This window comes from Bemisia tabaci, chromosome 6 (assembly GCF_918797505.1).
Source record: "Bemisia tabaci chromosome 6, PGI_BMITA_v3".
NCBI lineage: Eukaryota > Metazoa > Arthropoda > Insecta > Hemiptera > Aleyrodidae > Bemisia > Bemisia tabaci.
In genome coordinates, this window is record NC_092798.1 from 32,880,671 (window position 1) to 32,894,741 (window position 14,071).

Here is a 14,071-nt window from a genome sequence, read left to right on the forward strand (position 1 = left end):
ATTATTCATATTTTATGTATTATATTTTATGTATTAAATATTATGTATCAAGTAAGTATATTTCATGCGCCGTTCATACTGCTAACATTGTTAAGTATTATCCATAGTAAAAATATGATCAGCAATGGATTGGTAATGATGGGCCAATTCACTGGCCCGCTAGGAGCTCACCCAGACCTTGCTCCTCTAGATTTTCTGTATCTGAGGCTACATGAAAAATGAAGTTTTCAAAACCTAACCGCACGATATTGAAGATTTCCGTCAGCGGATAGTACTGATATTTCAAAATGTAATGTTTTCAGTACCTATGCATATTATTGTTTTCTGCATTCAGAACACATCGTCTACGGACCAACCCAAATAAAGAAGGGGGAAAAATTGATGATGTGCGATCCCACAGTAATTTTCACATACATTATACCCCATTAAAATTGAACGAGCTAAAAAGCAAGATCTTCTACTTTCTTATTCTTTGCTCGGCGAGGGAAATATTACAGAGACCCTCAAGGACGGAACTTAATAAAATTTTTATTTTTGCTATTTATAAAAATTATACAATTATTGGTACAGCAAAATAAAGAAAAACAGAACATATGAGTAAACAGAGTACAAAAACGATTACTTTTCATTACACTGACGTATTATTGTTGATTTGTTTTCTAATATTTCTTATCCTCGCCTTTGACAGCGAAATAAAAAGAAGAAAAAGGATTGAACGTGAGAAGAGTTAAAATTAATAATAGTGAAGTTGAAAGTTCATGATAATAATATAATGAATCAGACAATCATTTGGAAAAAAAAAATTGCAATAATTTAGCAAATATGAGTAGCAAGGTACTTACAGTGGGATGGAAAATAATTATGAACGATATAACATGAATTTTGCTTACACACAAAAAATTTGAAAATGAGTCTCAAAAATACACTTAAAAATGTCGGATGACATGGGAGAAAAAACAATTTTTTATTTCGACAATACAAGATTGCAATATCGACTTAAATAAAATGTAAAAGCCAAAGACGAAACCGCAATACTGGAAACGATGGAAAGGGGAGGGGTGGACTAAAAGGAGAGGCAGTATTCAGAGCTCAATCAGGAAATTATTTTATTGCAACACTATGCAAATACTGACTCGATGACCTTTCAGAGGCTTATTGAAGAAATATTTTGTGTTAGACAAAAAGGAATCAAGCACATTGCAATGTCGCTAAATTTATAGGACTTATTTTAAAAAAATCATGGTAGCACAACAATGTACTCGAGTCCCTAATGGTATACACTAACCTTGACAAATACGGTCGAGATACAGAACATTTTCCTGTACAGAGCTTTTTGAAAGGACGAAACACCAGGGCTGTAGTAACTGAAACTGCCGAAAGGCTAAAGTCAAACCGGAGTTAAAATTACGTGCGCCCGAAAGATATTGCTTTAAATTCCTTCATTTTACAAAACTCAAACTGAGCGACAAATATTACGAGACCTCCCTTTGTTCCCTCACCCTTTGAGAGCTTCAATCAATATCATCTGCTTCAGGAGTTCGAAAAATAAAAAATAAAAAAAAAGAAAGGTTTATACACCTCGGAATATGAGGATACTCAACTCAACACACCAAGAACTTAACTCTTCAACAAAGGATAAAAAATCAAAACCTCAACAAAAACCAACGTTCTTCGCAAAAAACGAACAATAAAATATTAAAATCATGCTCTCAGCTACTTCCGCCGTGAACGCAGTAGAGATTTCCTCCGAGATCTGCTTGATCCGAGGAGAATCAAACCGAATAATTATCTATTAACATACAATACATTCGCATTTTATTTTGTTTTCTTGTCGCGTAATATTTCATAAATTCTTATACACAAATACCTAAACGGAAAATTTTTAGATCACAGAATAAGACTATTAAAAGATAAAACACTAACAAAATGTCTGTACAGGAGTTGATATAAGTAAAGCAGTAATTCCTACAGCAATATCCAGATGGCATTTCTGCGATCTTTGCTTTCTGGTTGAGGCTTTTATTGTTAGACGATTCAATACACGAAGAAATTTCCATCTAAATGGCAGCTGTGCAGGGGTCATCGAACAGGAAAATGCCAGGTTTACATTCTTGCGTATTAAGTTCAACAGAGAAATTCCTGTATTTGTTACCATAGGCGTAGCTAAATCAGCTGAACATTTTAGAAAAGTGATCTTCAACCCAAACCTCACTCACGAGGAAGGGTCTAGGGGATATGAAAAACCTGCCCGTACAGAAAGGGGTGCGAGGAACCTCTGGAAAATTGTTAAAAAACTGAGACCAGATTTGATTGCGTTTTGAAGCAATCCCCACGCAAATCATTTAATTTGTTGTGATTTTATTTGTATTGTTCCCTTCTTTTGTTCTCATTTCGCACTGATAGGAAAGGAAATTTAGGGTGATATATTTGAAGTCCAAATTTCGCGGGCCACCATATATACCATTACCATTTGGGCCCCTCGCCGGCCCCTCAATAGCCACGCCCATATTTGTTAGGGACACTCATTTTTCCTATAATAGGCTCGTTATATCAACCATTTCAAATGCCGGGTTACTATTAAATATATATATAAGCGATTTGGTTGAATGTCGGAATGTTCGCTTTGGTGGAAATTTTTTGGTATTTTTCATCGTCTGGTAAAGGTCCAAAATGCGTTGCGGAGACGGACAGTGCGGTAATACCGGAGCTCTGCCTTCATTGGTTCAGACGAATACGCGTTGTTATGTTTTGTTTTTTTTTAGTAGGTGATATTTATTAAACTTTCATTAATTAGGTATTTTTAATTTTTTAAAGGTCATTCGTCATAAACTCTGATCATTTTGCGTACAAGAAGAAATTAATTATGTACGATAATTTTTGAAAATCACTGGCGGCAGTACGGTGTGTGTACGCGTTGGTTTGCCTTTACCTAACTGGTTATGCAACAAACTCTCCTCCATGTTGAAATAGTGGTACCTTTCATTTTCAACGGATCTTTAAACCGTGTTAGATACACACTGAGTTTAATAGAGAGGTGCCAAATATTATAGATTCTTTTAAAAACCAAATATCTGCCACCGAGAAGAATACTCAACTATGCCAGTTCTCATACGACATAATCAAGTGCTTTTAGGATCATGTTCATTCACTTGGTTCCGTAGGCAGCGTTAACAAATTACATAATGCTCTGTGGTTGGGAGTATGAGCCTGCGTCACGCTCCGTTACAAAATGGGAGGGAAACCAGTACCAGCGGTACGTAACGTAACCCCCTCTGTTGATGAAAGAGCACACAAAATCCAAAATGTATCATCCTCATTTCTTTGACGTTATTGGTCACACTATCATTAAGTGTACCTCAAAATCCGATAGTATCATATTCAACAGTTTCCCACTATTTTTGGGATTTTAAGGGAGGGTCCGTCATTCGTTACTTCATTATTAACGGGAGTACGCGGTTGCGTTGGGAAGCGTTACAAGAGAGGGAAGGGGGTTGAAAACACCGAAAAATGATTTACATAAATTATGAACTCTCTCTGTTTAAAAAAAAAACTCCCCCTGAGTTTCTCCTTGCGTCAAAATTCTCTATGCTGGTCTACTGCCAGCGAGAGCTCGTAAAGACCTTAAAATGATACTGGAACTGATCAGTGGAGGACATTCGAGGAATTGTTGAAATGGGAGGACATTCGAGGAATTGTTGAAATGGGAGGACATTCGAGGAATTGTTGAAATGGTAGGCCATTGTGTGTTAGACCTCCGCAACGCATCTATACATTCAGGTTTAATATGTCTTTCTCTACTTTTATACAGTTGGTCTTTACTAGTTTCTGATGATAAAAAATGCAAAAATCACGAAAACAAAGACACGATTCTTCGTAAAAAAGAGCAAAATTAAACAAAATGAAAACCAAGACTTTAGGAACGTAAGATGTTTAAATGGATGAATAATTAGCAACAATGACAGCTTTGTAGCGACTGCACACTAGCTCATAGGCTAAAAAGTTGCCTCAGAATGTCCATTTCAGCACCATACGTAAGTTCAGTATCTCATAATTAATACGTTTCGCTTCGGGCAAAATTTTAGTCAATAGACAAACCTAGCATGCTTTCTCCGAGGGCCTCGATAGACGATCAAACTCCGATACAATTCCGATGACAAAAGACAATTTGATGATGGTTGGTCACTATGCGACATTCTTCTATGGACGGACCGTCCAATTTTGATCAAAACGGGGTGCCACCATTCATTACTCATTTTCTTGCTGCACCGAGCATTTCTGTCAAGTTTTCATTTGAAAATAATGCGAAGTAACGATTTAAGGACTGATAACTCCCGAGACTTGGATGGGAATTGGTTCCCGAATTTGATGGTCTACCGAAGTCTTGAGCATTAAATTCATCAGACGGCGTTTATTATGACTGAATCAGAAACTTAAACGGAAAACAAATAATTAAAACGTTTCTGTGACCAAAGGAAGAGTAATTTTAACAGAAGAGAAAAAACGGTAGCAATGAGGCAGTGCAATTTACACATAATCAAAAAGTTTCAGGTAGATGATGTCTTCAAACTCACATTTTTCATAGCTACATTACGTGGGCGGCCTGGCAAATTCTAGAAAATGTTTTGACACTCATTTAGTTGGGACACATACAATTTTTTTCAGTCAAGCCGGGCTGCCTGGCATTAAAGATGATGCTAGAGTACCTCGCGAACACTACAGACACTCTATTTTAGATTGATACAAAGATTTTTTTGTATATATGTGTGACATACGGTACGTTTGAAAACATGTACACGGTTGACATTAGATGATGGGGATAAAGGGGAGCTTAGATACGTTTTCTGATGCTTTTCATAGAACAAAGAGAGTAAATTAAGGAGAAACATTGAAATATTTGGAACAAGTTCAAAAAAGTTCGGTATTAGTAATGGTATTCAGAGAGAAAAAATTTACTCTCACCACCTCCTTTCAGGACTTTCGCTGACGATTTGAAGGGTGACTTCTTCAGGACCTGTCTAAACGATCGTAAATATTTTTATTGCTCAAATTCCCTTTGGTTAAGAACGGTGCATAATTTACCACAAAAAAAAAGAAGAAAAAAGCTAACATGACTAATCAAGACTCAATCCTCTCTTTCTCAATTCATCGTCAGGGTGAAATATCTAAATATATATCTATATATTTTCTGGTTGTCAACAGCTAAATTCAACAACCAATAGCAATCCTCCCCCGGGGAAATCGCGAAATATTTGGGGCGGGGAACTGCTTAGGCTGAAACTTCACTTCATTCGCAGAGTAGATCAATGTTCAAGGGTAGAAAACTAATGAGATCGATCAATTTTTACGATAATTTTGACGATGAAATATTTTGATTCAACGCATTTTCCAGTAAAAAAGAGGAAAATTTCTATCGGTACCTTCTTTCATTTTCTTTGCATTAAATTACGGTTCTTTTATTTTATCTTCCCTCACTTTGGCGGAGTCCTCGTGTATCCCAAAAGCCTTCAGCACTCTGTGAGCTTTGAGCTCCTGTCAATGATATAATAGCTGGGAGGTATGCTGTCATACTCTTAACGTCGGTTGAATGGCCTCCTCTTTGAATGAAGTCTCATGAAACGAATACCTTCAAATTCAAGTTAATTCTCTATTGCTTTGAGGCGGACCAGTGCTGTGATCCCTAAATATCCCTGAACATTTTCAAAATCGGCACTAGTCATAATTGTGCTTTATCACAATATTGAGGTGCTGCATATCTGAAAATAATCTAAACGTCAAATTTTCTCGACTTCCTACAATGCCGGGTATATCGATGACTTTCATCAGATACAATTTTGAGGAATTTTCGATTGAGTGCGGCTCTGTCTCATGGATTTAAATAAGATAATACGAGAACGAGCACAAAGATGAACAGGGCTGAGAGAATCACTACCCTATCCAAAAAGATCGAGCTGATTACGGTTCAAGTTTCAATGCAACTATTCGCGCATCTGGGAGATGATGTTGCCTACGTTCTTTATTGAAGGCAGAAGGAAAAAGATGGTGCCCTAAAGTAAATTCTGCTTCTCAGACTTAAAATGGAAATCAGTTAGGAGATCCTCACTATGGTTAAAATTCGTGACTTACAAAGCCCGAAAGAGGACTCGAGAGACTAAAAAAACTCAAAACATTGGTACACAGGAATAAAATTTAAACGAGGCAAAGAAAAAGGAATAAAATATACGTTTAAAGCCGTAACGGACTCATTTTCAGGTGCAAAAAACAATTCATATCAATAACATTCTTTATCCTTCTTCAGTTTTGGTTTCTCGGTTTAAAATGAGCCTGCGACGGCTCAAAAACGTCCAAAATTTTCAATGCTTGTTTTACATTTTTAATCTTGCTTACCGGTGTTTTCAGTTTTCACTCCATAATGACTTTATTAAAAGATAGGAATTCGACAATCGTGAAAGGCAAGTTATTGATGTTTGTGATTTGATTTTTTCTGCTAATGTTCGAGTTTGGACAAAGGAAGTAAAAATGAGCAAACTGATTCGGTCACTTTTACAGATCACCCGCTGAAATTTATTGCTTTTCAGCCCGTCAAATCAGAAAACATACCGTCGCACACCCACACATTTTTGAATAAGTTCGGGTATTTACTATTGAAAGATCTCCAAGGTTAAGAAACAGGAGAATCAGTTGCGTTTTGGTTCGTCAAAACATTCGGTGTATTTGAACTTGAGGCATAGTGTTCACCCACGCGGTGGAAGTTAAAATTAGATATTAAAACAGAATTGGTCCAGACTAGAATAATCATACAAGTATCTTAATTGATTCGCTCAATTAATGCACTTATTCTACACGTAAAATTTATCACCTATAAAACAAATAAAACAAATGTAAATTACTTGAATGCTCAAATATACAAACATATGTATATTGATAGAATGATAAAAGTATGTTTAAAAATTATTTACAAAGCCGGATCGCGACGGGTCCGCGTACCTATAATAAAAAGAGGTGGGGCCTTAAAATTATACGTTTGGGTAGCAGTGATTACTATACACTTACAATTCAGTAACAAGGTAAATCATAACAAAATATAATACAAATTAGGTATATAAAAAATATAATTAGCAGCAGTACAATGAGAAGTACGAGATTTGTATCGGAACACACGATAAAAAAAAGTTTACCTACTTCATTTCTCTTCTTCGGAGACGTGCGTGTTGTGTGTGAGCGCCAAGGTTCGTGGGAAATACTCATATTTAATGGGAAACTATTGGGTGATACCAGTTACATTTATTTAGACCGATCAATTAGACACTAGACTAGGCACCCCGTTTGTATGTGAGAGTAAAAGTAGGCTCATAGGGAAAGTAGGCCCGCAGTTTCCGAGGTTATAGAGGGGTTTATGAGGCTGCAATGGGCCTCCAGCAAAGGTTTGAGTGAAACCACTAAAGAACTTGTTCTTTTTTTCAAAGCTTCACAAGGAAAACGAATTATGCCACGAGAAGTCTGAAAATCAATTCCTTAGCAAGATATGAAGTGTTTAAAGTCAACGTTGGTTAAATGGAAAAATTAGCAATCGCGTCATTTGTATTATAGCTGACTTTCATTCGATCTGTGTTAAAAATACATGCTAATATTTCGTTCAGGAGCTGATTTCCAAACTTCCCTTGTGTGCATCGTTTTCGACGGAAGATTCAGAAGAAAAATCAAGTGGCTTAATCTAGTTCGGACCTTGTCTAATGGTCCATCTCAAATGACTTGTATTCAGGTTGCATGAGCCTTTGAACAGGAATATTCGAACATATTTTGACTCTTCACAAATCGAAGAGTAAGATGTTCTTAAAATCCGGAAATGTAACATCATTTCAGTCTCTTCAGCTATTGAGAATACTTTACTTCTGAGAAATTCATGGGAATTCAAGTGCTTTTAATGCATTTCACCGAAGGATGAAAACCTTCAATTGTTGATTTCTTCCTGTTTTTGGGTGGTGGACCAAAGGATTACTTATATTTTCATCAAGGTAATTTTTTTTCCTCTCAAAATTGGTAATCTTTTCTGTCACAGGATTCCACTATTTCTATAAGATTTTATCAAAATTTAAGAGATGGGAGATTATATGAATTTATAAATTCGAGCGATGCACACGATTTTACAACAAAAAAACGGAGTTGCATGTTGAGATTTCAGAGAACGGCGGCCAGGTATCAATAAAGAGATCAGGAGCGTTACTTGATTACTTAATGAACTTTGACAAGAAATCGAAATGCATGTTCATGTCACGTATTAGAAGTAACTAATGTGGTTTGATACAGCTAATCAAGTAACGTCAGAAAGTAAATAACTATGAAACCATAGTTTTGGAACCTGTCCTGGGGCTGGACACATTTCTTACAAACTTAGCAAAATTCGAAAACTGCAGTGGTAAGTTTAGTTACAGCTGAGAAAAATTAATAGTTACTGAGGTAATACTGTGTACCGGTAACAATGATGATTTAGACTATCAACGCAATGGTAACATTGACTAAATAATTAGGTAACTTTATGTGGATTGTGCGAGTGCTTTTCTGCGCAGAGGGATCACCCAACCTTGGAACGTCACCGACTCTGGACGAGGAAACTGATCCAGCTCTTTCCATCCTTGAACGTTTCGGCATTTTCAGCATGCGAGCGAGTCTGTAAACTGAGTAAGAGCGGGGATACGGAAACGTTACGTGCGTTACGTTCGTCCCGGCGCTACGTCTCGGGCGAGTCTCTTCGGCTGCTGTCAAGTGTCGACGAGGAATTAAAAAAGTAAAAACGAACAAAGAAAGGAGGAAACGAACATACACCAATAAAACGATCGAAATTAAAATGGAAAGTAACGACGGGCTTGCAGAGGCCCGGCTCCGGTCCTTCCACCGGTAAAAAAGTTACCGATGTATGTGCAGTTACGTTCTTTCGTCTGGAAAGCGACGCAATGAGGCCCTAGTGAACCCACTTTTGCCAGGAGCGAACTAGAACCGAAAAGTTAGGTGGAAAAATCGGTCCACAATTGCTTAAACCGCCTCATGTTATGGGTTTTTTGCCGTGTGAGGAGATCGATGGTCTAAGACCACCCTAAATATTGACCGGCCCGCCGGGAAAAAATTCGATGGTTTTGCCTAGTGTTCGAATCTCACGGAAAAATTTAGGGGCCAGTTTGTCCTACTTAATCAATAATTAGGGACCATTAGGGTTTTTTTAAGTTTTATTCCTGGAATGATTAGGACTAGAACCAGATGGCTTTCGACATTGAACTTAAAATCCAGCTGACAACCAATTTTCACAGCTGTACATTGCCCAACTGAATCCTGCCCGGGGGGCACTGATAGATTTTAGTATCAATCATACAATTTTGTCTCAGTTCAAGCGCTTTCATAGCTAGCTGACCGCGAATATTCAGGCGGCTACTTTGGCGACGATTACAACTATCCAGGCGCAAACTTTGGCCACGAGTACACGGCCTCAGGTTATCCTTTAGGCGCCAATCAGGAGTCCCCTGTCACTGTTTCCGGCTGCCTGTTCGTTCCTGGCTTTCGCCTGCTGCACTAGAATCTGCGACCACTTCCTTCACTTCTCCACGTGTGCGCGGACGAAGGTGGTGTGGTGCCCTCGGAGACGAATGCTCGGAGCCGGGCCGGGGGGAGGAGAGGGTTGATGAGTGGGAGGGGGCGGGGATTAACTGGAGGCTTTGGTGGGTGTGCTGGCGCTGGGCGTGGGGTCGGGTCGGTCGGGCTTGTCGTCGCCGTTGGAGAGTTGAGCGAGTTTGCGGTAGAGCGGGGAGTTGACGAAGCGGGGATACGAGTCGCGGTGCATGAGCGTGTAGATCTGCAGCTGGGCCTCGTCGAACGTCCGCGTCGTCGGCACCACCATGTTCTGGTTCACCGTCTCCCGCACCTTCGAGTCCAGGCTCACCTGCCGCAACACACAAACCGCCCGTTAGCCACACAGATATGCCAATACCAAGAGCAAACACCAGAATGGTACATACACTGAGAAAAAGCTACGTCTAATAGACATACCGTCCGTTCCGGGCTTAGAGGTCGAAAGTTCCGGGTGTCAAGAGTCGTAGCTTCCACTACTGCGGGTGCTACACACGGGACAATCGGCCTACGTGCCCGGAACGCGGACGGTACAACTATAGCCAGATAGTTATACCAATACCAAGAGCAAACACTAGAATGGTACCAATACTGAAAAAAATTTACGTCTATTAGACATACCGTCTATTCCGGGCTCAGAGGCCGAAAGTTCCGGGTGCTAGAGTCGTAGCTTCGACTACTCCGGGTGCTACACACGGGACATTCGGCCTCCGTGCCCGGAACGCGGACGGTATGTCTATAGCCAGATAGTTATACCAATACCAAGAGCAAACACTACAATGGTACAAACGCTGAAAAAAAGTGACGGGCTGTATGGACATACCGTCCGTTTCGGGCTTAAAGGCCGCTACAGAAAGTGTGCATTAGAGATGGCGTAATTATCATGCGTTACATGGTGCTTCCTCAGACTTTGGGCTGCCTGCAACTATTCCTCCTTTATGGTTGTCAATGTGGCATACTTTAGAAAATGAAGGGGAACTAACTTTCCTTACGTGAATCCTATTCCATTCCATTCTAATGATGATTCAATGTACGATCCACTGACCCATCGATCGAAAGGAAAATGGTCAGCATGCCTCCGTACAAATAGTCGCTTATCAACGTAATGTACTTGGACGTGCGTAATCAGCCAAACAACGTGATAAATGCTGCGAATTTCCGCCTTGTATTAGTCGCTTATCAACATAATGTACCTGGACGTTCGTACTCAGCCAAACAACATGATAAATGCTGCGAATTTCTGCCTTGTATATAGATACCTAGTTAAAGCTAGAATTGATGCTGTTTATTCAGCATTTTCTGGAAGAAGACCCCCACAGTACATTCCGATCCCGAAATTTTTCGCAGTCCCTAAGTCATTAGCGCATGTCGCTAACAGTATTGGGAGGCAGCATCTCGGTCAGAATGGCACCTTGAAATTTGTTCTTGCTCCTGAAGATGATCCTGCTGATCGAGCTCACCGCATAACAAATCTTGTTACACACAACATACTTGAAAGCTTTACTGACTTAGTAACCGCTGTACACTTATACGCGGCTTTATTCGAACAGGATACATATCCTCTGCCACTACCGGAACTGCTTGGTGGGTTCCAACTGCTAGAGAGGCATTCAACGTCTCCAACGTAGCAGAGGAAGTCGACAATGTAAGGATCAGTGCAACTTTCGATGAATGGACATGTAAGGATCTGTGCAACTTTCGATGAATGGACCCCGGCTGATGCTATACTGTGCCCTTTAGTCCAAAGAGGCAATACTGAACTCGAAGGAGATACGGATCAACTACTCAAATGGTCGACCGACGAAGTCATCGGAATTCCCTTCATCAGATCATCCTTCAACTTATAGGCTTAGTTTTAATAAAGTTTTCCAAACTTCCCCAAATGATTGAACATAGTGTTGCCAAATTTGCCTAATGTGCCGTTATTTTCCCACATAGTTTAATGATATGATTACAATATTTTTGTGGGAAAATCGAGAAAAAAATCAACCTGAAATCAAAACTAATAAGGCTTACGAGAGTATCTGGCCCTCTCATGACCCCTCCATTGAAATACAGTGTTGCCAACGCGGACTGATTTTAAGTCGTATTAATGTCATTCACCTTGCGGATTCACTCGGCAGGAAAATTGATGACAATTTGTGCGGTCGCATACTGACCATTTTTTTTTCGATTGATGGGTCTGCTCCAGCTATGATGATTTTTAGGTTCTCTTAAATTTTTCAATCAATGTCATAACGTGTGCTTGTTTTCTGCAGATTCGGCTCCGATATTGAAGGCCATGTATGAACTTCCTATCGTTTGCTTTTGATTGTTTATTTATTTCACTTTCCCGGCTGATTAACAGTTTTGAATATCCCAAAACGTCTCAAGGCATTTTAATTGAATTTTGCCCGGTTAGTTTCACGTACAAGCAATTTCAAGTACCTATAGCAGCTGCAGGCAGGTGAAAAAGAAAATCTTGCCACCCTGAAATGAAATTTGATTGGTTTCAATTTGTGAAACACTTCTGATACTTCACTTCACACTGATTTCGGGATTCGTGATAACAAACAGTATGTCTACGTTTGTTTCGGATTATCTCCAATACTTTCTCGTATTACCAAAGAAGCTCTACACAAAGAAATTGAAATATTTATCGCACCGTCTCTCGCTAAGTATATTACGAGAGTAGTTGCAGTGTGGAATTGGAGAAAAAGATAACTTACCTCTTTTGGCGAAAGAATAGAAATATAGTCTTCGTAAATAAACCTTGCTTTTTCTTCTATAGCTTCTGGATTCGACTCCTTTTTTAGTTCTTCGCACGCTAACCAAAATAGGATATTTTCTTCACTATATTCACATTTAAGGAAGTCTCTAAATAATTTGCGACCCGCTGTGAACAGAAATAAAAAGGCATATGTTTTAACCGAACTCATCATATAACTTCCAGAGAGGGGCAAACATCATCAACCGAAATACCAGAGATCAAGCCAGAGTTAGTGTGCTTTAATAGATGATCTTAGAATATAACGAGATCTTCACGCAACATTACTTGGAATTCTTCTGATGATTTCAAAATTGAGTAAATGGATTTCAGACAGCCGTTGATAGGAATTCTACCAGGGTTTAATCGCATTTGAAGGCGAATTTTATTATTTTTCAGCTAACCGTGAAAACTGTTACGAAAGAAGCAATAGAGTTGAAGTGATCGAAATAATCAGGCTGCGACAAGATGGAAGATATACAAAATCCTATATACCGATAAAAAGGTCCTTATTATCGACTTACATGGGACATTATCAAGTTATGGGAAGCTTTGGCGAGATTTCTGGTGTTTGACAATTCGAACTATTGTTTAGACTTTGAACATATCAGGAGTATTGTCCATTATAAAAGTTTAGTGTGCATAAAGTAAACTTGTTAAGTATGGTTCCATTGATCCTCATTACCAAAATGTTCATAAGTGTAATGTTTTCCGAGTGATATCTTTGATGAAGAGATTGCAAAAATGTAATTCTGACCTCATAGTGACTAGTAAAATGCAGGATAAAGACACAGCGTCAGAAATAGTACAAATCTTGAAAGCATTATTGCATATAATCCGTTTCTTCATCTTACACCAATACATGATCGCGTTCCCACGATCATATTTGATGAATTCTTTATGTTTCTAATTAATAAATATACGTCAAAAACTAAAGCATTTATAGAAAAGTTGCTACTCGCAACTTGCTTTGATGCTGCCATGGCCTGTGGTCTTCGTGAGCGATAAAACCGTTTCTAAACACCGGATGGATTCATTTCTGTCTCCACGGTATTTACTTTGAAGTCGTGAAAATAATAAATTCAATTCTGAGTGTACAAACAAGAATTTTCACTATGTTAAAACTCATGGAACAATAATCATCGGATGTCCACGCAGTTGAATAGTCGAGTCATATTTTCCACGCTTCAGATTTACTGAGAGTTAAGACCACATTGTTAATAAAAAAAAATACACCAAAGTAAATATGAAAACCTGGTCAAAAAGTAGTTGAGTGGAATTGCGCATTTTGAAGGAAAATCACTGGAATAAGATGGAGGAAAATATGTCGTGGGCGGTAAACAATCACCGGCAATTTGCAGGCGGCATGCATAAAAATTCCTAACATCGCAATAATTTGCATTGACATAGTAAGGGTTCCATAGGTAATAACTCCGGAAATACGACCGCAAGAGCGCCTTCAACCAACGTGGTACTCTACGCTTTGCAAGAAAGTTAGTTTAGTTGCCTATCCGAACTAAGACCAACTAAGGACACGGATTTCATCACCAACACGCGCGGGTACGTAGCTGGTACCACTTATTCAAGAAGAGACAAACGTCTGTTATATTCCAAGCAGCAGTGCCTCCTCTTGTTCTTGTATCTCTGAATTTTTGTCTTTTTAACACGAATGAGATGCAATTTGCCAGCGATAGTTAACTGCCTCTGACACAT

General features: G+C 38.9%; 1 protein-coding gene across 3 annotated transcripts in view; it reads right to left on the reverse strand.

Moving 5' to 3' along the window:
• Positions 1 to 508: 508 nt before the first annotated feature.
• Dhit (regulator of G protein signaling double hit) overlaps positions 509 to 14,071 on the reverse strand; it is a 190,415-nt gene continuing 176,852 nt past the window's right edge. For all 3 annotated transcript variants that reach the window (XM_072302071.1, XM_072302069.1, XM_072302070.1), the window contains exons 5-6: positions 12,321 to 12,487; positions 509 to 9,925 (exon numbers count right to left, since the gene is read on the reverse strand). In XM_072302071.1, coding sequence (XP_072158172.1) covers positions 9,689 to 9,925; positions 12,321 to 12,487 — 404 coding nt within the window. In that variant the 3' untranslated portion in view covers positions 509 to 9,688. The remainder of the gene's footprint in view (positions 9,926 to 12,320; positions 12,488 to 14,071) is intronic.